The sequence below is a fragment of the Notolepis coatsorum genome, assembly GCF_963971535.1.
Source record: "Notolepis coatsorum genome assembly, chromosome: 3".
Lineage (NCBI taxonomy): Eukaryota > Metazoa > Chordata > Actinopteri > Aulopiformes > Paralepididae > Notolepis > Notolepis coatsorum.
The window spans coordinates 65,945,361-65,969,993 of record NC_140167.1 but is presented as its reverse complement, the minus strand read 5'-3'; the positions used below and the strand labels follow the sequence as shown (position 1 = coordinate 65,969,993).

The 24,633-nt window shown below is 41.3% G+C and overlaps 1 protein-coding gene across 1 annotated transcript; it reads left to right on the top strand.

Moving 5' to 3' along the window:
* On the top strand, window positions 1-24,633 carry cUnh1orf210 (chromosome Un C1orf210 homolog). The gene is made up of 4 exons (XM_084310511.1): window positions 1-154; window positions 17,002-17,649; window positions 21,994-22,188; window positions 23,196-24,633. Exons 2-4 carry the CDS (start codon window positions 17,592-17,594, stop codon window positions 23,417-23,419), a joined length of 477 nt encoding a protein of 158 aa, XP_084166637.1. The 5' UTR covers window positions 1-154; window positions 17,002-17,591; the 3' UTR covers window positions 23,420-24,633.

Genomic DNA, 24,633 nt, shown 5'->3' with positions numbered 1-24,633 from the left:
TGAACACCTCTATCAACCTTTGGAGCATAATGTGCCTCCATTTTATGAAGCAAAGACAAAACAAATCTAGTGAACACAGGAGAGAAACACGAGACGTGGAGGCGAGTGGCTACACTGTACAGACAGAGAGACAGAGAGACAGACAGGTGACCAGGTAAGCTCCATACAGTGAACATTACACCTGCTAAATATATCATTCACATTGACCTACTGTATATAAGATTATGTGACTCTGTCTATCATACCAGTGTATCCCATGTTCAACAAACAGTGTTTGCCCTATACTGTACAGTAGGTCCTTCCTTTGCAGGCCTGCTGTTGTTTCTGTGACACAACTGTGAGTGTGAGTTTGGACAACAATCAACAATAACTTTCTAGTTTATATTTCACATGTTAAATATATCTTAACACCTTTTCATGTGTACAATCTGACATGTGAGATAGCATTTTGAGAATTGAAAATCATAATGATGATGCAACCAATGGCTTCTGTTCAAGGAAAGCTATGGAGTTTGAGAGTTCCAGATATAATTCAAAGAAAACGTGTGTATATACAGTGAGAGAGAGAGAGAGAGAGAGAGAGAGAGAGAGAGAGAGAGAGAGAGAGAGAGAGAGAGAGAGAGAGAGAGAGAGAGAGAGAGAGAGAGAGAGAGAGAGAGAGAGAGGGGGGGGGTCATATATAGATATTTATATATACATACCTAAAAGGGTAAATATGAATGCATGGTGGCAAATGTGTTATTACTAATACATAGTGTTAAAAGAAAAACAATAACACAAGATGTATGTTGTCTAAAACTACACTCATAGATATATAGGGATATGTCATCTTCAACCATGTCCTAACGTAAACATCATAATACTGCAGGCTTCTTCCAACTCAGCTACACACATAGAGGTGTGTGAAGATGAAAGACTTAAGGAAATGGAGATGAAAGGAATAACTTGTTAAAAGAATGAAGGTGGGAGTTGAGCTAAAACTCAGACCTCATTTGATATACTGTACTGTATAATTGAGGGAGGATGAGCACGTCTGAGCAGCGTGAGATACTAGTCTACCAAATACCCTGCCCGCACTATTAACACCGACCCGCATGTTGATGCCCATCGCTTGATGTTTTCCAAAATATAGTGGTTGTGTGTGCGTGTGTACTGTGTGTGTGTGTGTGTGTGTGTGTGTGTGTGTGTGTGTGTGTGTGTGTGTGTGTGTGTGTGTGTGTGTGTGTGTGTGTGTGTGTGTGTGTGTGTGTGTGTGTGTGTGTGTGTGTGTGTGTGTGTGTGTGTGTGTGTGTGTGTGTGTGTGTGTGTGTGTGTGTGTGTGTGTGTGTGTGTGTGTGTGTGTGTGTGTGTGTGTGTGGCTTTTCAATAGCCCTTTCGGTAGATGTAAATAATATGAGTGTTTCAGTCACTACTAGAGGGCATGCAGTGGGACCAAGTCCCCTTTCCCCCTCAAAGGAGCAGGATACTTAAAGGGGTACATAACGAAAAATGACTTTGTATATTTCCTCCAGTGATTGTGTTTGTAACATATAGCAATTCCTATTGCAGTCTATTGCTCAGGGGAGGAAATTAGGCCATTTGACTCGCCAAATGCGAGTATTCTTTATGTTTGGCGAGTGATTCATGAAGAGCACTCGCCACACTGGCGAGTAGTAAACAAAACAAAAAAAATCATTCTGCAATCTGCTGATTCGCTCACTGGCACAAGCCGAACTCTGACTCCCCCCTTATGATTCCTCCCATTTGCACCTCATAATAATCCATAACCAATGAACATCATCGTTGCGCTCTAAGCTCCTCCAATGAACACTCGTTTTCTAGAAGATGCCACCCATCTAGGGGAAGTGGACACACCACTGCGTGCGGCCCTACAGACTCCTGTCACCGGCTTGACAACGTAGACAAAAACACATCAGTGGATGAAAATAATTGCATGTAGAGTCGTCGCTTTCGGATATCAGTGCGGTCTGACATGGGGGCGAACAACAACACGTGACTTGTCTCCTTCGAGTCGGATGAGAATGACAAGTGGGCGTGAGGCTAACCCAGCATTAGCCGGCTAGCTACCTAGCATGTAACAAGCTACCATAACGCGCGTTCAACATAGTGGATAGCCCCTTTCGTGACTGCGATGTATTAAAGCCCCTGGCTTGCATCACAGTCACGAAAGGGGCTACATAGTGGACGACTATACTGAGCGGCTTTGCTTAAATGCAGCCGAGTGACATTTTATTATTACCGAATTATCACCTGGTTCCCCCCATATCACCACTCCCCCATATGCCCTTCACAACGGTGATGTTGTCATATATGTCATTCAGAATACACCTGCTGAACCCCTAGCGTTGACATGAGATTCGATTCCAATGTATTGTCATCATACAGCACAAGTACAGTACAACCAGAATACGTTTGGCATCGAACCAGAGTGCAAATGTAACAAGTCAAGTTCAAGTTGTTTTATTTAGCTATTACATTACTGTGAAATGCTTGGTTCTTTCACTGCCCAGTCCAGCCCAACCCAGTCCAACCTAGACCAGCCCAACTTTCCCTGCCCAACCCAGTCCAGCCCAGCATCTTTCACTGCGCAGTTCAGCCCAACCCAGTCCAGAATAGTTCCCTCTTTCATGTTAATATGTGATATCCTAATATTTTGAAGAGTAGAGACGGTGTGATTAATATATGTTTTATGCTAATATTGTGAAGAGTAGAGACACTTATTAATGTTTTATGGTAATACATATTTTAAAGAGTAGAGACACGGTGTGATTATTACTATGATTGAAAATCAATTTAGACGAAGACATACAAAGAAGTAATTATCACAATTAGCGATTTATTTATGGCTGGTAAAAAATCTGTTTGGCTGGTAAAAAGAATCATATACTCGCCAGTTGGCTGCTAAGCCAAAAAGTTAGTTTCCTCCCCTGCTATTGCTATTTCTTTCCATCTATATTATTACATGTATCTGTGATTAACACAACAAAAGGACTCTGTGTCTTCCAATGGCATCACTGGAGGACATAGCCAAACTCATTAACTCTCAATAACTGTCAAGACCAAATGAATGGGTATAAAACTCTTTGGAGATTTGGGATAGGTGTGAGATTATGTGCAAAATAAATATGTTTGGTGAAGTGCCCCGAGGCATTAAATATCATCATGTGGGGTCATGGTACTGGTTGTGCAATTTGCTTTTAGTTCTTACTAACTGTTTTGTGTTCATTGTGTTTTTTTGGTTTTTGGTCTCCTCTGTTGACACTGCCATTGTTCCTGGGACGAAAGGCAAAAGCAAACATGGCATTTGTTCCTACCGGACACTTCACACAACTAAGAGCAGGATATGTCATTATGGTCACTTTCCAATTCTATTCTAGATAAAGATTGCTTAAAGGTAAAAGGACATTTGTATGTACACGGTTAATTCGAGGTGGGGGTGTAAAGGGGGTGCAATGCATTTGACTTTTTGACTTTAGAATACCAGCACATTTTAAGGGCGGAGACTAAATGATCGTCCCATTGCGGTCCATTGTCAAATTCTATGAAATAGAACTTGGTTTGAGTCAGCATTGTTCTCATTCCAAACAATCAAACATTTAGTTGATATGACCTTAAGGGAAAAGTGAGTGAAATCTTCCCTAATATCAGCAGCGGTTTTGTAAAAGTGAGCAAGCCATGCATGCACTAAGTGGCTATTGCCCGACAAGCTTACATTAACATATTTTAATGGCCGAGGTGGAGGCGTGAGCGGTTGCCTCGGCCGTGTTCATTAAAATATGTTAATGTCCACTCGAAGGACATTATCCCGCTTATACCATGGCTGATGGCCAAAGATAGAAAATACAATAAAAGTGAGGAGCATTTATTCATGTTTCCAATGCGTTTTGTATTCAACATTAACTCATTGGACGTCACTCACGAATAAAGTCGGGTTAACTCGCCGACGGTTGAGTGCCAAACCCGAGAAAAGTCGGGTTTTCTATCGTTATTTCTTTTATTCGATATTCCCATTCATAATCCATTGAGGGAGCCTGTGTTATCATTGGGAATGAGTCTGAGATCGCAAACGTCCAATACCGCTGCCTGCCGCCTTGCGGCCGGTATTGCACATCCTTTTAAACTCTCTGGCTTGGTCTGTGTGTCGATCTAAAAAGTCCGGTCCGGGTTTTCCTTGTCGGGCAGGACAAGCGTTTATAACACATGGATTGAGGAGAATCAAGCACTCCCGGTTCATGTTCTTTGGTGGATTATGTTGGCAACACGATCGACATCAATACTTGGAATGGCGATCAGATAATTGGAATATTCTTTTTGGAGTTCATCCTAGTCAAGGTAAGGGCTATATGGTATCAATCTTGCGTTGATCCAAGAATCCCTTCCCCGTGATCCGAACGTATGTGTGTAATGTGTGTGTGTAACGTATTCCGTTGGTGACAATCGAAGCATAGAAAAACGACCCCCCCCCACCCTTTCATGCATTCATGATGAAACATAATACCGATAATATAGCATTGATTTCAGATTGATTGTTGATACAGGCGAGAAACGCCAAGTTTTTTTGTGAAATGCACTAAACGCTGCATAGCGTCGTTTTCTGGGATTACACAGGATTACTCTAAAACTATACTATAAAACGGGAATGTATGGATGAAAAAATTGTTTATTTTTCACAAATTGAACGATAGATACTCGATGTCAAATGGGCAATATTATTATATCCATAGCTATGATATTTAATATAGTTTGAGCTCTGCAAACACCGCCATGTATCCCTATTTTAAAGCGGTGGCCTTCTTACCACACGGCCCACAGCGACCTCTGGTGCTGATTGAGTTAAAGGAACATGTCATTATTAAAGGAAATGTGTTTACTGTCTTCTCCAGAGTCAGACAAGAAGATGGATACTGTCAATTTCCTCTCTGTGCATTCAGTAGAAAGCTATCCAAATGAATGGAAGCACAAATATAGCACAAATTAATAGAAGCGGATATGGACCAGCTGGCTAAAAACATCTCTCTGAGTTTTAAGCTAGGGTAGTGGTCTGCGTCTGCTTAATCAAATCAAATCAAATCAAATCAAATCAAATCAAATCAAATCAAATGTATTTGCAAAGCCCGAAATCACAAGTGAATGTCCCCATGAGCCGGACACGTCTTCTTTAAACAAGCCAAGAAGAAACATCACAATAAATCAAGAACCAAAAACCCACCATGAAATCCAAAATAAATGTAAAATAAATAAATGCAACACTCCCTTCTATTAATTTGTGCTAAGCTAGGCTAGACTGCAGTTGTATAACCTTCTACAAAACGCACAGAGAGGAAATTGGTAACTATCTTCTTGTCTGACTCTGGAGAAGCCGGTAAGCACATTTCCAATCATGTTGGTGTGACACTGGAAGAATGGAACCAGTTTGTTGTTGTTTGTTGTCATCAGAAAGCAAATATTATGCTAGCAGGCATTATGGTCACTAGCATTGCATATGGTTTGCAAAACAGTGAATATGATCTAACTCTAACAACAGTGTGTTTAAGACAAAGCTTAGGTAACTATCCAGCCATTTACTTTACCCTATTTTAGTTTGGTAGGAATTACGTAGTGTACACCTACCAACCAATCGAATCGAGTATTCACCCAGGCCATGGTTTAATCACTCTTACTGTCTTACTGAAATAGTTTTTGCATAAAATATGTTTACTTTGAGCTTACATGTCTAAAAGAGAGAGAGAGAGAGAAGACTGCTTTAGGTTGGACTGTGTGTGTGTGTGTGTGTGTGTGTGTGTGTGTGTGTGTGTGTGTGTGTGTGTGTGTGTGTGTGTGTGTGTGTGTGTGTGTGTGTGTGTGTGTGTGTGTGTGTGTGTGTGTGTGTGTGTGTGTGTGTGTGTGTGTGTGTGTGTGTGTGTGTGTGTGTGTGTGTGTGTGTGTGTGTGTGTGTGTGTGTGTGTGTGTGTGTGTGTGTTAAGTTAATTAAACAAACATGTTTGGGAGATACAGGGACCATCAAACAAACACCTATCTTTAAAGCAGATCTTGGAACACACCTACTAAGGAATATATGACTATAGGTAAACAACTTGTGTATATTCACACAGGCAGGCCACAGTTGTATTGTAATAGACCACAGCACTGACATTATGTACACATATTAGGGGTGTAACGGTACACAAAAACCACGGTTCGGTATGGGGTTTCGGTACAGTGGGGGAAAGTTTGGCTTTCCATGTTCCACTCAGGGGAGATGTAGTGTGCAGTAACAAATTGTACTTGTAGGGCTGTCAACGAATATTCTATATTGAAATAATAATAAAAAAAAAATAAAAAAAAAATAGATTGTGAAAAAAACAGCCCCCGGTGGTTAGTGGTTAACATACCGTTGTATTCATTCGGGACACAGCGGTTCGGTTCGGTACAGTACACACTGAAACGGTTCCGTACGGATACGTGTACCTTTACACCCCTAACACATATATATAAATGGCGCAAGGCGGAGTCTCCCGCGTAGTTCACCGACGGCCATCTTGCTACAGTTAACTCATTCAGCGCCAGCTATTATCCTCATCCAGTAGTCAATGGGCCACGCTAAAAGATAGGCATTTTCCCTGTGCATCACGATGTTTGCAGAGCTCGTCCAACATGTAAAAAAAGAGTATACAATATACATATACATACAATACATTTTTTCATGTATACATTCGCGTGTTATCCCGTGGTGAATATTGTATAGTTTCAAATTGCTCGCTCGGATGAAGCGTTTCACTTGGCTGGGTCTAAATTCTCCGCCCGGACCATATATAATGTAACACACAGTGTGAAATAAGGTTTCAAAGAGTAGGCGCCACTGCCACCTAGCAGGATTCAGCCAGCATTGCACAGCGCGTGTGAGTCATCTATGATCTTTATATATATCACGCTGTACACATGGTACCGTCGGTTGTTCATAACTTCTTTTTTTTATCCACTTTTTCTCCTCTTTTTCTATTTTTCTCCCATCCCAATTTCGCTGTGCCAATTCTCCCCTCCCCTGTCTTGAACGTTGCTCGCATATGCCCCCCACTGGCCGGTTGTAGGGAGGATAGAAGCCTTGCATCACGTGTCCCCTCCGATACACGAGGAGGCAGCCTGTCACATCTTTTCACCTGCCAGCGCGGACTCTCATTGGCGAGGTGTAACGTGTGGGAGGCTCACACTACCCCCGCCATTTCCTGTCTCTGCTGTGTAGGCGTCCCCAACCGACCTGTAGGGGTCACTGTCCATAACGTCCAGAATACCACCCATCGACTTCCACCCGCTAGTATGACGGCCGATGACGGCCGGTCCAAGCCGGAGGCAACACCGACAGCCGGATTCGAACCCGGTGTCTCTTGCGTTGGTGATGAGTGCAATCAGGGCCGTAGCCAGGGTTTAGAAATTAGGGAGGTCCATTTATTTTTTTGGCCCAGACCGGCCCACTATAATCGGTCGGACACCACCCACCAGTACACCATCCTTACGGTCCCCTTAAATATGCGTACCTACTGTACTATTCCCCCCCCCCAACCCATTACAAAGCTGGGTAGTAAGTGCCATGGACAAGTGGACCAGTGTACTCACTCGCTCTTGGCTGAATCTTGTTTTGGGTGGTGACGTAAAAACACCTGCATCATAGCAGGCTCAGGATGGGCAACGTAGTCTATAGCCTGTTCATCCCTGTCTCTCTCCTCCACAACCTGGCTTGACTAGACATAAGGAGAGAGATGATTACAATTAACTGGTACATTCAGGTCCAGAATTGTTGGAATCCCCTGACAAAGATGTGCAAAAAGCTGTACAATTTAAACAATACCATACTGGTAATGAGAAATTTTTTGTTTATTCAATGAATGCATGGAGCAGTTCCATCTTATTTCATTTGATACTAACTACTCAGTTCATACAGATTTCAAGTATTCAAATATCAATGATGAATATTGCATAAGATTTACACAGTTAATAGATCACCTTCTTGTTTTATATTCATCTTATATGGCAATTAAATCAATGGTGTGTTTGTTTGGGGAGTTTGACCTATGTGCCTACCACGTGAAGGTGCATGATCAATGGACAGCACAAAAACAATTTGTGTAGATGGAGACTAGAGCTACCACAGATAGTAATAAGTTATTAAGAGTAAGTAATCCATACCATATATATCCTAATAGTTACCTTATTACCATACTTGGCTGAAAACAAACTTTGCTGCCTGTTGTGAATGTGTTTTTCCCTGTAGGCTAATACATAAGTAGGCATACATTTTTGCAGTTGAGGAAAAATTTGCAGTTGAGTAGGCTATAATGTGCTGTGTTTTTATGTCTTCCATCGAGGACCACCTTGGAAATAAGTGTTAATGCTTGTTAATGAATGCTTTTAGGTGATATCCTCAGGAATACAAATTGGTCAAGATCATTTGTTTTTATGATGTGTTTTTAATTTCCAAATAAATCTAATCAAATAAAAAAGCAGTTTTTGCAGTTGAGCTACTGGTGTTGTATATTATACAGCCTTTTCATGCATCTTTATCAAGGGAACCCTTATCCTAATGATTTAAAAAATAATATTATGATGATACAATATGGACCTAGTAGTTGGGTCATCTGTGGCACTTCGTTTCTCAATGGATTTTTTAAAAAGGCAGGGGAAATTTGTGAGAGACCAAAATCCAAAATGGCTGCCGTGGAAATTAACTTTTTAATGGTTTGACCTACAATGATGCCCAATACATGGTACCAGCCCCCTCTCAGTCATGTACCAGCCCCTCTCAGTCATGTACCAGCCAGCCCCTCTCAGTCATGTACCAGCCCTCTCTCAGTCATGTATACCAGCCCCCTCTGTCATCTACCAGCCCCCTCTCAGTCATGTACCACAGCCCCATCTGAGTCATGTACCAGCCCCCTCTCAGTCATGTACCAGCCCCCTCTCAGTCATGTACCAGCCCCCTCTCAGTCATGTACCAGCCCCCTCTCAGTCATGTACCAGCCCCCTCTCAGTCATGTACCAGACCCCTCTCAGTCATGTACCAGCCTCCTCTCAGTCATGTACCACAGCCCCATCTCAGTCATGTACCATAGCCCCATCTCAGTCATGTACCACAGCCCCCTCTCAGTCATGTATACCAGCCCCCCTCTCAGTCATGTATACCAGCCCCCTCTCAGTCATGTACCAGCCCTCTCTCAGTCATGTACCAGCCCCCTCTCAGTCATGTACCAGCCAGCCCCCTCTCAATCATGTACCACAGCCCCCTCTCAGTCATATACCACAGCCCCCTCTCAGTCATGTACCACAGCCCCCTCTCAGTCATGTACCAGCCCCTCTCAGTCATGTACCAGCCCCTCTCAGTCATGTACCAGCCCCCTCTCAGTCATGTACCACAGCCCCCTCTCAGTCATGTACCAGCCCCATCTCAGTCATGTACCAGCCCCCCTCAGTCATATACCTGCACGACTGGCGGGGGGGTGCTTAGTAAGAGATGTGATTGGGCCAGCCCAGTGTCAGTCAGTACCAATGGGCCGATGTCTCAGCCTAGTAGTGGGCCGGTCGCTGACAAAAAAAAAAAAAAAATATAATTTTTTTTATAAAAAAAAAAAATATAATTTTTTTTATAAAAAAAAAATTATATAATTTTTTTTTTTTTTTTAATAGTTACAAATAGTTACCGAGGTCCGGACCTCGGTGACCTCATAGCTGGCTACGGCCATGAGTGCAATGTCCGCTGCGCCACCCAGCCACCTCGGTTGTTCATTACTATGAATTAGTTATTATCAGCACCACCAAGTGAGGGCGACAGTGACTGGAGTTAGAGCAGTCGTCTGGTAATCCGGAGGTTCCCGGTTCGATTCCGACAGCGTATCGAAGTGTCCTTGAGCAAGACACGAGACACCTAACTCCTAAGTGCTCCCGATGAGCAGGTCGGCACCTTGCATGGTTGCCTCCGCCGTCGGTGTGTGAATGTGTGAATGGGTAAAATGTGAGGAACAAATTGTATACCGCTTTGGATAAAAGCGCTATATAAATGTAGCCATTTACCAAGTGTGGGCCAATCTGTATATTCCAATACAATATTCCTTGAGACAACCAGTACATTCCCCCATCGCACGCACAAGCGCACCACACAGAACCCCCCCCCCCCCCCCCCCCCCCCCTTCCCATCCACACAAAATTCCCACAGTGGGTTGTTCAATACTATGAATGAGTTATTAGTGGCATGGTGGGGGCATTATACCAGCCTGTGTTCGATCACAATAACATTGCCAACACACACACGCACGCATGCACGCACGCACGCACGCACGCACGCACGCACGCACGCACGCACGCACGCACGCACGCACGCACGCACGCACGCACGCACGCACGCACGCACGCACACACACACACACACACACACACACACACACACACACACACACACACACACACACACACACACACACACACACACACACACACACACACACACACACACACACACACACACACACACACACACACACACACACACACACACACACACACACACACACACACACACACACACACACACACACACACACACACACACACACACACACACCACACTGCCTCCCTTCCTCTCTCCCAGGCTCCCCCTCCCTGCCAGGCCTGTCCTGTGTCTCAGTGTGTTGTTGTTGTTCTGGTGACTTGGCCGTGCGGCCCGGGGAACAGGAAGAGATAAAGGCGGCTCTAACAGCGTGTTTACAGCCAACACTGCTGAGCTGAATAGAAGGAGAACCCAGAGGGGAAGAGGCCTAATGGTCGGCCAGCACAGTCCGCCGGCCCGATCCCCCCTCTCTCCCTCTCTCCCGCTCTCTCTTCTCTGTGAGAAATCACCTTGGAACCATGAGAGAAAGAGGCCCTCGGTTGAAAAGGCTTGTTTTTTCTGGAATCCAGAAAAAGGGAAAGAAAAGAAAGATCTGCACGAAACAAAAGCAGGGGAGAGGCGCGCTGTGAGGCGATAGCCACTGTTGTGCAAGCAACACGTCCCGAAGCAGGCCCTTCTGTGAACCGAGACTGGAAAAGACGATTCATTGAGAAAAAAGTCTACTTATGGCGTGAAACGACGTCTTTTAATCGAGGTGACGTCACGGTCAATTTGTTTTCAATTCGATCGATTCCCATTGTGAGTCGCAACGGCTATTGGTACATCAAAAGAGAACCCCCCCCCCGACCTGACTGGATTTAAAGTTAATTGAATCCAGCGTTGTCTTGAACCGTATACAAATGTGTACCAAGACCAATAACTTGTATCAAACACGTGTGCAAAAGAAAAAGTCAAAATCAAAGTTTATTTGTGACATACATGGTACATTATACATTTACATTATTATGTACAATGGTGGTGAAATACTGTGACAGCATCAGGAAAATAAATCCCAATAAAAACGCAATGTAAGGTCCCTAATATAAACTACAAACAACACTGCTTGGATCTCAAGAGATGAATTTGCGGTCTTATCAAGACATATGATGTGATGGCTGGCTATATTAAACTAAACACTCCCAGGTGTGGAGAAACAAAGAGCCAAGGTAGTTGATACCACGTTATGTCGGCCCTACAATCCTCCTAAATTGAAATACCCCAATACAATACTTATTCACAGTACAGTATTTGATCGCATACATCAGGGTGATTGTAATAGAATGGCAGGTGATTACCATCAAACAACAACCCCTTGGCAAATGAGCAGCAGCATTGTGCCATTTTGTATGGCAAAACACATCATGAGAATACTAGGAATTGGGTTTTCATGGTTGAGTGGCGCTGGTGATTAGAGGGTTACACTCCCAGGTTATCAGCCAGTGGCCTGTGGCCGTCTGTCAAATTTAGGGCATAAACAGCTGCACATAAACCTGAGAAACTGTTTTAACATAATTTTCAGGTTCATTATGCAAAATGCAATGAGTCAGCTTTTTGACCTGCATGAAAGCACGTATGCATGCAAATAACTGCCCTTTTTTTTGCCAGGTTGCAAATAGCTGCTGTGCACAAAGGTCCCCAGTCCTCCCAACAGTCTCCCTAACAACACGTTATGATGGACGAGTTCCAAAACATTTGCATTCAGGTTCTGTGGTGTCATCTCCTGCCGGCCGGTGTCAGTGGAAGTGCAAGATCAGCTCTTAAAAAGGGGAATTCCACCTATTTTAGTGCATTATGCTATTCCCGTGCAGCACGGTGGTCCGGTTGATATTGTGTAAATGCGCACCGTTCTCTCCTGAAGCTAGACATCGTTGTGAGAAATGTGAGAGTAAACACACATTTGTGATGTCACCGAGATGTAGATCCTGGGGTGGCACGGACTTTGTGGAGACATAAAATGAGAGTAGTATTAGTATTAGTAATATTGGTTTGATAGTACTGTGATAACATGTGCATTCTTAAATGGGAACCACAGTTTCATACATGTTATTCCTCTAGGCAGTAGTACAGACATTAGTGAAGATTAGCAACTCAAAGGTGTGATGTCATCAAGTATAAAGTCTGAAGCTGCTCTATAGACAGTGAATTAAAGATTGTATAGATAATAATAATGGCTTGGATTTATATAGCGCTCTTCATGACACCCAGAGCGCTTCACAGAGTCCATTATTCGTTCATACACAGTCATACCGGTGGTGGTAAGCTACAATTGCAGCCAGAGCTTCCCTGAGGCAGACTCACGGAAGCGTGGCGAATAATCATCGCCTACGGCCCCTCCGACCACCACCAACATGCATTCACATTAGGGATGTCCGATATTATCGGCCGACCGATATTATCGGCCGATATCGGCAGTAAAATGTGATATCGGAAAATATCGGTATCGGTTTAATTTTTTTTTAAAACAATAACAATATTGCATACAGTGAAATTATTAGTTACCTGAAATTATTCCGTTTTTTTGGGGGGGAAACCCTGCATATATCGGTATCGGTTGATATCGGTATCGGAAATTAAGAGTTGGACAATATCGGAATATCGGTATCGGTAAAAAAGCCAATATCGAGCATCCCTAATTCACATGCATGCATACACATTCATACGAGGCAAGTAGGTTAAGTGTCTTGCCCAAGGACACAACGGCGATGGGATGGACATGGGCTTGAGCGGGATTTGAACCACCAACCCTTCGATCATTGGACGACCCGCTCTACCCCTGAGCCAAAGCCGCCCCACGATGACAGTGAGAGCACCCAGGGGGATGTTCTGAGTTCATATGTACTTTTTATGTTTCAGAACTGAACACTACTATAGAATAAAGCTCATTTGGATATAAAAAGCTAAACAAATATTATGTGGGGCCATACTGTATCAGTATCTCATTCATTGTCAATGGAGCAGCTCCAGACTTTATACTTGATGACATCACAGGTTTTATTCTTACTTCTCTGGTTTCTAGCTTTGGGAGAGAGTAGCTCATGTCCACAAATGAATGTTGAAATGTCTTAGGCCATGGAAATAATATATTCAAATGTTCTATTTGAATGATGTTCCCCTTTAACCCTTTCACTACCACACTACATAAAGGTTCCGTCTGTAGTATGGTAGTGAAAGGGTTAACCTTCTGTAGTGTGGTACTGAAAGGGTTAACCGTCTGTAGTGTGGTAGTGAAAGGTTAATCTTCTGTAGTGTGGTAGTGAAAGGTAGTGTGGTAGTAAAAGGGTTAACCTTCTGTAGTGTGGTAGTGAGGTTAACATTCTGTAATGTGGTAGTGAAAGGGTTAACCGTCTGTAGTGTGGTAGTGAAATGGTTAACCTTCTGTAATGTGGTAGTGAAAGGTTAACCTTCTGTAGTGTGGTAGTGAAAGGTTTAACCTTCTGTAGTGTGGTAGTGAAAGGGTTAACCTTCTGTAGTGTGGTAGTGAAAGGTTTAACCTTCTGTAGTGGTAGTGAAAGGGTTAACCTTCTGTAGTGTGGTAGTGAAAGGGCTAAAGTAGGTGGCATCTCCCTTTACAGCCATGATGCATATGCAACATACAAAGCAGATGACCAATCACGTTCAGCATTGACATTGACAACAGGGACAAAATCGTGGATTACATAGTGGATTACATAATGGATTACATAGTGGATTACATAGTGGATATCCGGAACAAATGCATCATGAAGAAATACCGGCAGTCAAGCTGGTTTGTGAACTGACCGATCTATAGTGGCTCAAATCTTTCCCACAAATAATGGAATTCATACAGCACTGATGATTACAAACACTGGTAGATATTTACAGTCTTTCTACAACCATCTGTAGATTCCTACAGGAAGGTGGGGAGTTTGGAGGTCCTGGATCTGGGACTATATGAAGTAGAGTGAAGGGGACAATGCTGTTTGTATTATTATACCGGTGAGCACATTCCATTTAATCCTAACCACAGTAATTGCTAAACTCTTTGGATGCGCTAACGTCTGTTTTTAAAAAGGGCAAGGACAAGGACACGTTCAGGACAAGCACACACACACATGGATCCTTAGGTCATCCACTTTACCATTGTTGAGAGTCAGCAGAGCCCACAGAGGAAGGTTCTATCTGGCCCTTCCTGTTTGTGGCACACGTATCCTGTTGTTGATGATAAGCTTCTCCTGAATGTCAGGTGGTTGATATTAATCTGTATGCCTGCTATGTCCGGGTCGTTGCTTGGTATAATCCTCTTGTTGCTGTTCTTCAGTTTGTGCCCTGAGTGAGTTGTTCATTTATTGGTCATGTATGTTGTCTGATGTTTTGAATGATCCAAAATATTTTCCTCATGGAGGACATCAATCAACCAACCAATCAACCAACTAGTCAGTCAGTCAGTCAGTCAGTCAGTCAGTCAGTCAGTCAGTCAGTCAGTCAGTCAGTCAGTCAGTCAGTCAGTCAGGCAGTCAGTCAGTCAGTCAGTCAGTCAGTCAGTCAGTCAGTCAGTCAGTCAGTCAGTCAGTCAGTCAGTCAGTCAGTCAGTCAGTCAGTCAGTCAGTCAGTCAGTCAGTCAGTCAGTCAGTCTATCACTTCAATCCACTTCAATCCACTCCAATCCACTCCTACTGTATCTGCCACTTCAGTCCACTCCAGAGTGATTTACAATAAGTGCAAACAATAGAACAAGTCAACATTCATTGACCAGCATGACTGTAGTCTAGTACCAAGGAGGTGCAAGGGGCAAATGACAAAACACTGAGAACAAGAAAAGTAGTCAAGCGATTATAATAGAATACAAGTATATTGTTATTATTGACTATAACATACGTAGTAAATAAAAAGTGCTCTATTACTTTTATACAACAGTTTTCATATAGTATCAGATGTCATTGTAATTTTTTATAAAACACTGAGATATCTAGTCATGATTAAGTTAGATCTGAGTTAATTCTGCTCAGTATAGTTCAACAAAAGCAGGAATACTGTGCAGTATATGCTAAGCAAATGTGAATAAACCGTTCTGACAAGAAACAACAAACTGAACAAATGATATAATTTGATTGTGAACAAAGCTGAGGCGCCCTGTGATGTTATTACAAATAATCTCATGGCTGGTACGCCTCTCGGCCAGTCGGATTGCTTTATGAGAATCAACTGCTGTATACGTTTGTTTTCATTTAAAGCCCCAATGTGTGTGTGTGTGTGTTTGTGTGTGTGTGTGTGTGTGTTTTTTTTACCATGTAAATGTGGGGTATTTTCACATACTGTACATTATTGAAGAGTTTAATCTGTAGATAGTAAATGTGCTTTTCTGGAACTTTCTTAACCTGCCATAAATCAGAATTAAGTCTATTTTGCTCCAGTCAAACATTACTAATGTAAACAAGCCTTTATAGCCAAAAAAAACCTGCGAATACGATTTAAAAACCTGTTCACCTGTCATCTAGTGTTACTGTAATCCTTGTATGAAGAGCTCAGTCAATCAACTAGACTGAAAACACGTCTCCATTCCTGTTTCTTATTCTTGGTGGTGGGGGGCTACCCGTTTGATCCGCCTTCGATCGACTCGACCGAATACTGTGCAGTATATGCTAAGCAAATGTGAATAAACCGTTCTGACAAGCAACAACAAACTGAACAAACGATATAATTTGATTGTGAACAAAGCTGCTTTTGTCGAGTCGATCTGTACCCATTCTGCAATCTGTTAATAAAATGTTCAATCAATCAATCAAACCGATCTGTGTTCGGATCACTGATCGGGCCTTTAAGAAACACAAGACCAGGATCTAGTGTAATTAGGAGGGGGTGGCGTGGGTTGTAGGAGTGAGGTTTGGCCTCAAGATGTGGGTTTAAAATAAGATAAGATAAGATAAGATAAGATAAGATAAGATATTAATAACATATTCCTTTATTGATTCCCTTGGGGGAAATTCGGGCATCATAGCAGCATGGGGGAGGGGGGAGGGGAGGTACAGGTATGGGCGGGTAATAATAGAAAGTAGGAAATAGAATTAGATAAAAAAATATGAGAAAAAATAAACAGTGTAAACAAAGGTGCAGATGGGGGTCTGTATGCCCTATCAGTTATATTATACGTTACAATAAATATAGGCAATAAAGAATTTGTATCTGAAATATACTATGAGTAAGAGTAGGAGGGGGTGGTGTGGGAGTGGGGTTTGGCCTCAGGACGTGGGTTCTCATTGCACCATGGAAGATAGGGTTTAACTCTGCCTTCCTAACTATACATTTTGGGGGGAATTACTGTATGTCATGACAGTGGTTCCTAATAATGCATAATTTCCTCAGACTGATAAATGATTCACCTCATTAGATAATTCCTGTTCTCTCTTGTGTGTGGTTCTGTTATGAAATATGCATATAATGGTTGAAAGAACCCCAGAGAGGATTAAACACGACAATACCAAGGCGGTGGAATTCTGGTTATTATGCATAACCCAAAAAGTGGATTGGATTCTTGTGACATGGCTTTGTAGAATGGCTTGACTAGCAGATAAACATATGGAAATGTGATGGTTTGATCTAAATTTGTCAATCTCTCTGTTGCTATATGTCTCTCTCCCTTTCTTCTTCACCAGGGGGTGTCTTGTTCATATCTCAAGCTGAATAGGGGACAATAATCCAACAAGCCTAGCCTTGCTACTGAACTGAAGAGCATACCCCAACGTCGCCCCCTGGAGGAGCACTGGAGGTTTTACCCCTCGGGTTGCCCTCAGTCTCCCAGGCAAGTGCCTCCCTCAGCTGGGGAGAGGACTGCTCTGCAGGCTGCTGGCCTGGCACTTCATGGAACCCAAGGATTACTACAATTTCTAAACTCTTTCCATGAGCCCCAATTAAAACGTTTCTTGGGCTAATGAGGACAATTTGGTACTAGCCCTTTCACCTTGACTATACAGTAAAAGTCCATCTACCTAGAAATACTTTTGCCGTTGAGTTCATCAAAGCCCTGGTGACTCAGGACTCATCTCAGCTGAACCGGTGCAGAGAGAAACTCGGAACCAGTCAATTATCAGGCTAACTGGACTGAGACAAGCTGTAATAAACGCCACCCCTTTGACTGACTGGTATGAGTTCATAGTACCTCCAAACAAGAAGCCAGTTCATCTCATAAAGCCACGACTCCACCACAAGCAGAGGACAAGTCCTCAAAAGACAAGAACAAATCCAGATGGACCTGTTATCAAATGGCTCATTTCCTACAAGTATCCCAGCAACCACACAGAATGGTAAGGGTATGGCACACACAAAAACACACAAAGCAAAAAACATCCATGAACCATAACAGTAATAAATTAGGTCATAGAATCAGCAGTGGAGCTTCCTATATAGGCAACATAGGCGGTTGCCTATAGCGCCACCCAGAGGGGGCGCCAAAAACTGTGCCCAGCTAAAATAAATTAATAAAAAGAAAATAATAATAATAATAATAATAATAATAATAATAATAATAATAATAATAATAATAATAATAATAATAATAATAATAATAATAATAATAATAATAATAATAATAATAATAATAATAATAATAATAATAATAATAATAATAATAATAATAATAATAATAATGTGCAGTACTTTACTGTAGATTTATTTTTGTTTAGGGTGGGGCGTGCCAGGGGTGATATTGCCTAGGGCACCAAATGTGCTAGGTCCGGCCCTGCATAGAATTCTTGACAAAGATACTAGGTGTTGTTGAAATCAACAATATCTAATGTAATATCACAATACCACATTTGTTCTGATTTAAGATGCTATAAATAACATTCGTCCACTGGATGTCGCACTAGAGCACCAGCATGTCATTTAAACCAATCAGGTGCATTCCACATGGACTTGTAAACAACAACATTAATTTTGGACCCGCCAAAATCTTTAAAATGTATTAATTATAAGATCTAATTAAAATATGTCAATAATTTCTTTGGGGGAAACGCAATACTTTTATTCTGCACCTTTATAAAAGCTTTGTGGATGTATTTATTTATTTTGAATGAGTACTCTATATAAAGATGTTATCTATAGCACCTTTAACAAGGGAGGTTAATTGACATTTCTCAAAACCTATAACTTATAAGACAGGTGCATTTCATGATGTGTCTAAACAAACTAGGACATCCTGGTTGCCAGGCAGCATAGCATAGCTGAGCATGAGGACTCCACCATTTGATGATACGATATGATATTTTCATTTATATTGCGCCCCCCAGCCAATCTCTACATCAGTCCGGGGCAGATCGGAAAAAAAAGAAGAAGAAATAGACAGGACAATGGAGACAGGGAACCAGGCAGACGGACAGACAGAGAACATAAGTACACCTCAGACACACAACAGCAAAGTAACTCAGTGATCCTCTAGAGCGAAAAGGTGGGTTTTAAGCAGGGCCTTGAAGGTCTGTACGGTGTTGGCAGACTTAATGTTGAAAGTGCAGTGTCTGCACCATCACTGCAAATGCCCGGATACCCTTTCTCACCAGTTTGGCCCGCGGGACCCTCAGACACAGTTGGTCATTCGATCTGAGGGACCTGGAGCTGACGGGTTGGACCAAGAGTTCCTCAATGTAGGCTGGAACGAGACCATTGAGCTTTGTATACGAAGGGGGGAAAAACAGATATTCGACAGATATTGCAATTTACCTACTGTCTGTCAGAGGAAAGCAAACCGTTGTGATCGGAGGATCAAGAAAAGAGGGCAGAGTTTCAGATATGTCAATTGTGAAAATCCTTGAGTCATCGTTTTCCCTTTTCTTTCGTTAATATAATCATGATGTGATCTTTACATGAGTCTGTGACAAAAACATGTTTCCTTAAAAGTCTGTGGATCAGGGCTTATTTGCAGCACCACAATACTTCATTTAGAATGGTATTCTGACACACATTTTGCCTTTATCAAATACTGCAGCCTCCTGCAATTTAGAAATGTCACCATATTACGATCTTGAACCCTTGCACTGAAGGGTTTTGGACAGAGTGTGATCACCAGAAAGTACTCGGCCTCTACCATCTTGAACTATGAATGAACACAACACTCTAACTGACCATCTTTAGATAATAAAGTATGGAAACATTGTTGCTCTGAAAACATCAAACAGACTTATCGGGTTCTTCGTCTGAGGTACTCACCTGTGCAGCCCTACCTAGCAAACCATGTTCTTGTGATGTCATGGGTTTGAACCTTTGTTGCACATCAACGCCTTTCTCTTCCACTGTTCCAGTCACTCTCCGTTGTGTCCTTATGTAATAGAACAGGGGTTCCCAAACTTTTCAGGCCGGGGCCCAGAAAATAAGGCGTCAGAGAGCCGCGGCCCAATGCACATCGTCATGCTTTTTTTTCTTCTTTTTTTTGTCATGCGACCGATTTTTTAAGCCAAATATCACTTCAATCCTATTAAGTTAGTTCAAGTTAGTTATTCATTTATATGTGCTATTTATGAGAGGGCTAACTTGTTGCAAAATAATAATGATAATAATAATAGCCTCATTAAAATACTATTGTTGCTTCGGTTGTTTTCAGCGTTTTATGTGCATAATCTGTTATTTAGTTTGAAATGTTCGTTGAAATAAGTAGATTTTTCGTTTTTGTTTATTTATTAAGTTAATATAAAACCATATAGTCACATTTTAGAATACTATAGAATAGAATTTTAGAATACAACTAGAAACACTGTCCTGGCCTGCTTCTAAGTTCAGTGGCCTGACAAAAAAAATTTAAATAATTTTTATTTATTTTTTTAAATCATCTCGCGGCCCATCCGTGGCTGCTCGCGGCCCACCTTTGGGTCGCGACCCCGACTTTGGGAACCACTGTAATAGAAGACGGGGTTAGTAGTCTAGATGGAAATAGGGGTCCACGCGCACCCCCTGGAACTTTTTATGCCACCTGATTTTTCTTAATCCTTAAAGTGTCTACTTTCAGAATCTGCCAGGTGCCAAGCTGAAATAATGTCTGAAAGGCTCCATTTTTAATCCTTTAACACCTAACCCAAAACCGAAACATTAAAATTTGATGTAGCAAGAGGCATAACCTTTGAAGTAAACAACATACAGAGACAAATTAATAAAAGAAATTCATACAATTCTGACCCTAGGAATTCAATGGAATGGTTATTTTTGACATTTGACAACATTTTGACTGTATTTCTGGACAAAAAACGCAAAACAATGCAATAAATGTGTGTCTGACCAACTACCTTTTAATTTTTCAAACGCATAGAGTGAATATTTGTTGACAATCAGTTTTTTTTCAATCCTCCAAGTGTTTATTTTGAGATTATATTGGGTACCAAGCTGAAATAATGTCCCAAAGGCTAGTTTTAACCCTTTATAGCACCTAACCCAAAAAGGTAAAAATGGAAATATAATGTAGAAGAGGCATAACTTTTGAAGTAGACAAACTTACAGAGCAAAATTCATACATTTTCCCACACAATTTTGATCCTAGGAATTCAATGGGATGGTTATTGTTGACATTTGACAACAGTTTGACTGTATTTCTGGACAAAAACAGCAAGAAATGGCCAAAAATGTGTGTATGACCAACTACCTTTTCATTTTTTAAAGCGCATAGTGAATATTCGTTCACAATCAGTTTTTTACTTTAAGTGTTTATTTTTGGATAATATTGGGTACCAAGCTGATGATGTTGGTGACCGGGGCTCGGCAGTTGGTTGACAGTTGGTTACCTGGTACCTGGCTACCTGCAGATGGCAGTCTCCCACTGCTTTCTTTGGGAACAATCTCAAGGATTTTCTTAGTAAGTATTATTAATAATTATTATTAACTATTATTAAGATATACCTAATAGTCATATACAAGTAATTCTTCAACAAATGGTCTACAGAAATCGCATCTGTAATCTTGACTAAGTAGTGTTGGTAGCTAGCAAAATTGGTAGATAGCTAAGTTGGTAGCTACTGAGTTGATAGCTAGATAATGTTTTTCAGCATTTTCAGGCTGATTACTCACTACTAACAATAGGGAAAATGAAAAAACATTGTATTCTTGACTATAGTGTTGGTAGCTAGCTAAGTTAGTAGCTAGATAATGTTTGTCTTTATGTTTCAGTTTGATTACTCATACTAACCATAGGAAAAAGGAAACATTATATACTTCATCATTTGTCAACAAATATTCACTCTATGCGTTTGAAAAAATAAAAAAGTAATTGGTCAGACACAAATTTTTTGCATTTTTTTTGCAGTTTTTGTCCAGAAATAGTCAAAATGTTGTCAAATGTCAAAAATAACCATCCCATTGAATTCCTAGGGTCAGACTTGTATGAAAAAATTTATTAATTTGTCTCTGTATGTTGTTTACTTCAAAGGTTATGCCTCTTGCTACATCAAATTTTAATGTTTCGGTTTTGGGTTAGGTGCAATAAAGGGTTAAAAATGGAGCCTTTCGGACATTATTTCAGCTTGGCACCTGGCAGATTCTGAAAGTAGACACTTTAAGGATTAAGAAAAATCAGGTGGCATAAAAAGTTCCGGGGGGTGCACGTGGACCCCTATTTCTAGACTATAGTTAGTTAGGTTACTAAACGGACCTAACCTCAACACTTTCTCACACAGGTACAGCGATAGGCCTGTCAGACAAGGCACCCTCCCACAAGTGGGAGTTCCTGGTGGCTGTCCTGGCCACCGCCATCTCTGCCTCCATCCTCATCGCCTTGCTGGCTAAATGCCAGGTGGTTCGGCGCTACCTGGCCAGCTACAGACACACGCGCCTGAGGGAAGTGGACTCCATTAGCCAATGTGACCCCTCGAGTATGTAATGAGCATTTCTGCTGTGAGAAACACAATTAACATGGCATTGCATAATAACATTACGATCATCTACAATTGGTTTATTGAAGGTTCCCAACCATAGCCAAAAGAAAATCGCAGATGCAGCCATTGCTAATTATGCACCACAGGGAGGCTAGATCACACATTTTTCAAATGTAAGATAAAAACCTCTTCACCTTAGCCTTTTAATACACTCTGACTCATTATATCCACACTGTGATTATTGTACTGTAAATTAGAGCAATTGTATTGCACTGCTTTTATTCTCTCTATTTTATACTCATTTTATGTCTGCACTTTATGCATTGCTTTTATTTAGTCAATTATCTGCTCATTGTATGCCTATGTCTATTTATGTCTACATTACTGCTGTGAAGTGGTGAATTCTTATTCTTAGCGCAATACAAATAAGGTTTATTATTATATATTTTTTTTATTATTACACACCATATCTTAAGACTGCTTAGTTAATATTTGTGAATATGAACAACCCTCTCAGAAAGAAGCCAAAGAATCAAGGCTCTTACCTGGGATGTTCTTGTTATTTACAGTAGTAAAGGGGTCATGTTCACAAGTCAAGGCTGAGCCTTCCGAGATCATTTGGTAGCATGGGAATTCTGTTTCAGAGTGGGAGTCCATATTAATATGCATTGATTTTAATTTAATTGAATATGTGGAAAGCATGCTGTGTATCACATGACATCTCATATTGTTTACAATGGATAACTCCAGCCAAGCAATCTGATATCAAATACTGTATATGTACCTACTGTATGCCATGGTAGCAACATGACTATTATTCCTATAATCACAGTATAGAACTGTGGTATTATCATATCTTATTATATGATATGGTATGATTGATATATGATATAGTATTGATATGATATGACATCAGATCATGTTGTTTTGGTGGATAATATGAATATGCTGTGAATACTATGGAAATATCACACACTTACACTTCCCATTACTGCTCTCACTAGGTCTAGAGGTGGGCTTCTCAATGGAGGGGGGAGCTGGGAGGAGACCACACCCTGTCCATCAGCTGAGCGAGGAAGATGAGGACGATGACGACGGCTTCATTGAGGACAACTACATCCAGGCCAGCGAGAGGGAGAGGGCTGAGAGGGCAGCGGAGGAAGTGAGGGACACGGAGGAGGAGGAAGAGGAAGAGGAGATGGACGATATTCAGTTCACCATTGGCTAGCCGGCAAACTCCCCTGTTGTATCTTTCATGCCTGCAACTTTAATGAATTGCTACACGTAAAAAAGATATCGCAGGCATCAAGCAGGTTGGTTAAATAGGGAGGTGGTCTATATTCAAAGTCATTTGTTAGTTTGAGTCCTGATACAGACAATGCCAAATACCTGTCAAAGTATCCACATGCAAAGGCACACAATAACCTTTTTGTGTACCAAACCTGCTCCAAGGATCGAAAACTATCTTACATTGGCTAAATACTGTGATGCAATGCAACAGGTACATTGCTTACAATAATATAATTTCAGTGGTGGTAACATGCGTTGTATTACAGTAGAAAGGGGGGATATCCACAGTCTGGATTATAGCTCCCTTGACTTTTATCATAACTGAACAGTAGGCAATTGATCCGCCCTTGTAAAATAATTTATTAAAAAAACAGCAATACCAAGCAGCTTAGTCAAATAAAGCAACCCAGCGTCAAGCTAACCATCTGAAAAGACAGAGGAGAGACAGATGAAACTGTAAATGTGAACAATAGTCGAGGGATAACATTTAATTTCCCTCTACTGTACTTTTTCAGGACTCAATTTTGTGTTAAAGACTGCCACAATTAGAAACTTGGGGTCTTCGAGAGCGGAGGGTTTTTGACTAGTCTGTTGACAGACCTACGCATGTCCTGTAGACTAGTATAGTGTACATTTAAAGCCTAAGAAATATCTACATTCTGAGATAAGCTTAAAAACTACGATGCAAAATCAAAACTGGGTCAGGTGTAAACATGTCTAGATTTCTTTTATTTATAAACCTTTATTTAATCAGGCAAGATGACTGAATGTATGGCACGTTCTTACAGCAATGACCTGGGGGAGCAGTTTGTTACAGTATGTGGGAAAGGGAAGTACACATTATAAACTGTTGTAAACGGTAAAGCGGCAACAATAATCTATATTTATTTAAACTGCAGAAAAACGTTTAGGAGGGAGGAGGTCAACAATCTCCATTGTGCCAAGTGAAAACAGACTATTCACAATAATAACATTTCACTTTAGTGATTTCTAATCAAAATATAATATTTAATCTTCATGAATGTATAATTTGATTGTGAACAAAAAAAGGATGCCATCTAATGTGTTTTTTTGCCATCTAATGCCTTTTTTCTTTTTAATGATGAAAGAAAATAATGTTGCTTTGTTGTGTGTATTAATTTATTAAATGAA

What these genes read in the sequence shown, in the direction of transcription:
- cUnh1orf210 (XM_084310511.1), top strand. Translation starts at nt 17,592, where the DNA reads ATGGACCTGTTATCAAATGGCTCATTTCCTACAAGTATCCCAGCAACC. An exon ending in CCCAGCAACCACACAGAATG is followed by an intron (nt 17,650 to 21,993) that starts GTAAGGGTATGG and finishes TTTCTCACACAG; the next exon opens with GTACAGCGATAGGCCTGTCA. An exon ending in TAGCCAATGTGACCCCTCGA is followed by an intron (nt 22,189 to 23,195) that starts GTATGTAATGAG and finishes TGCTCTCACTAG; the next exon opens with GTCTAGAGGTGGGCTTCTCA.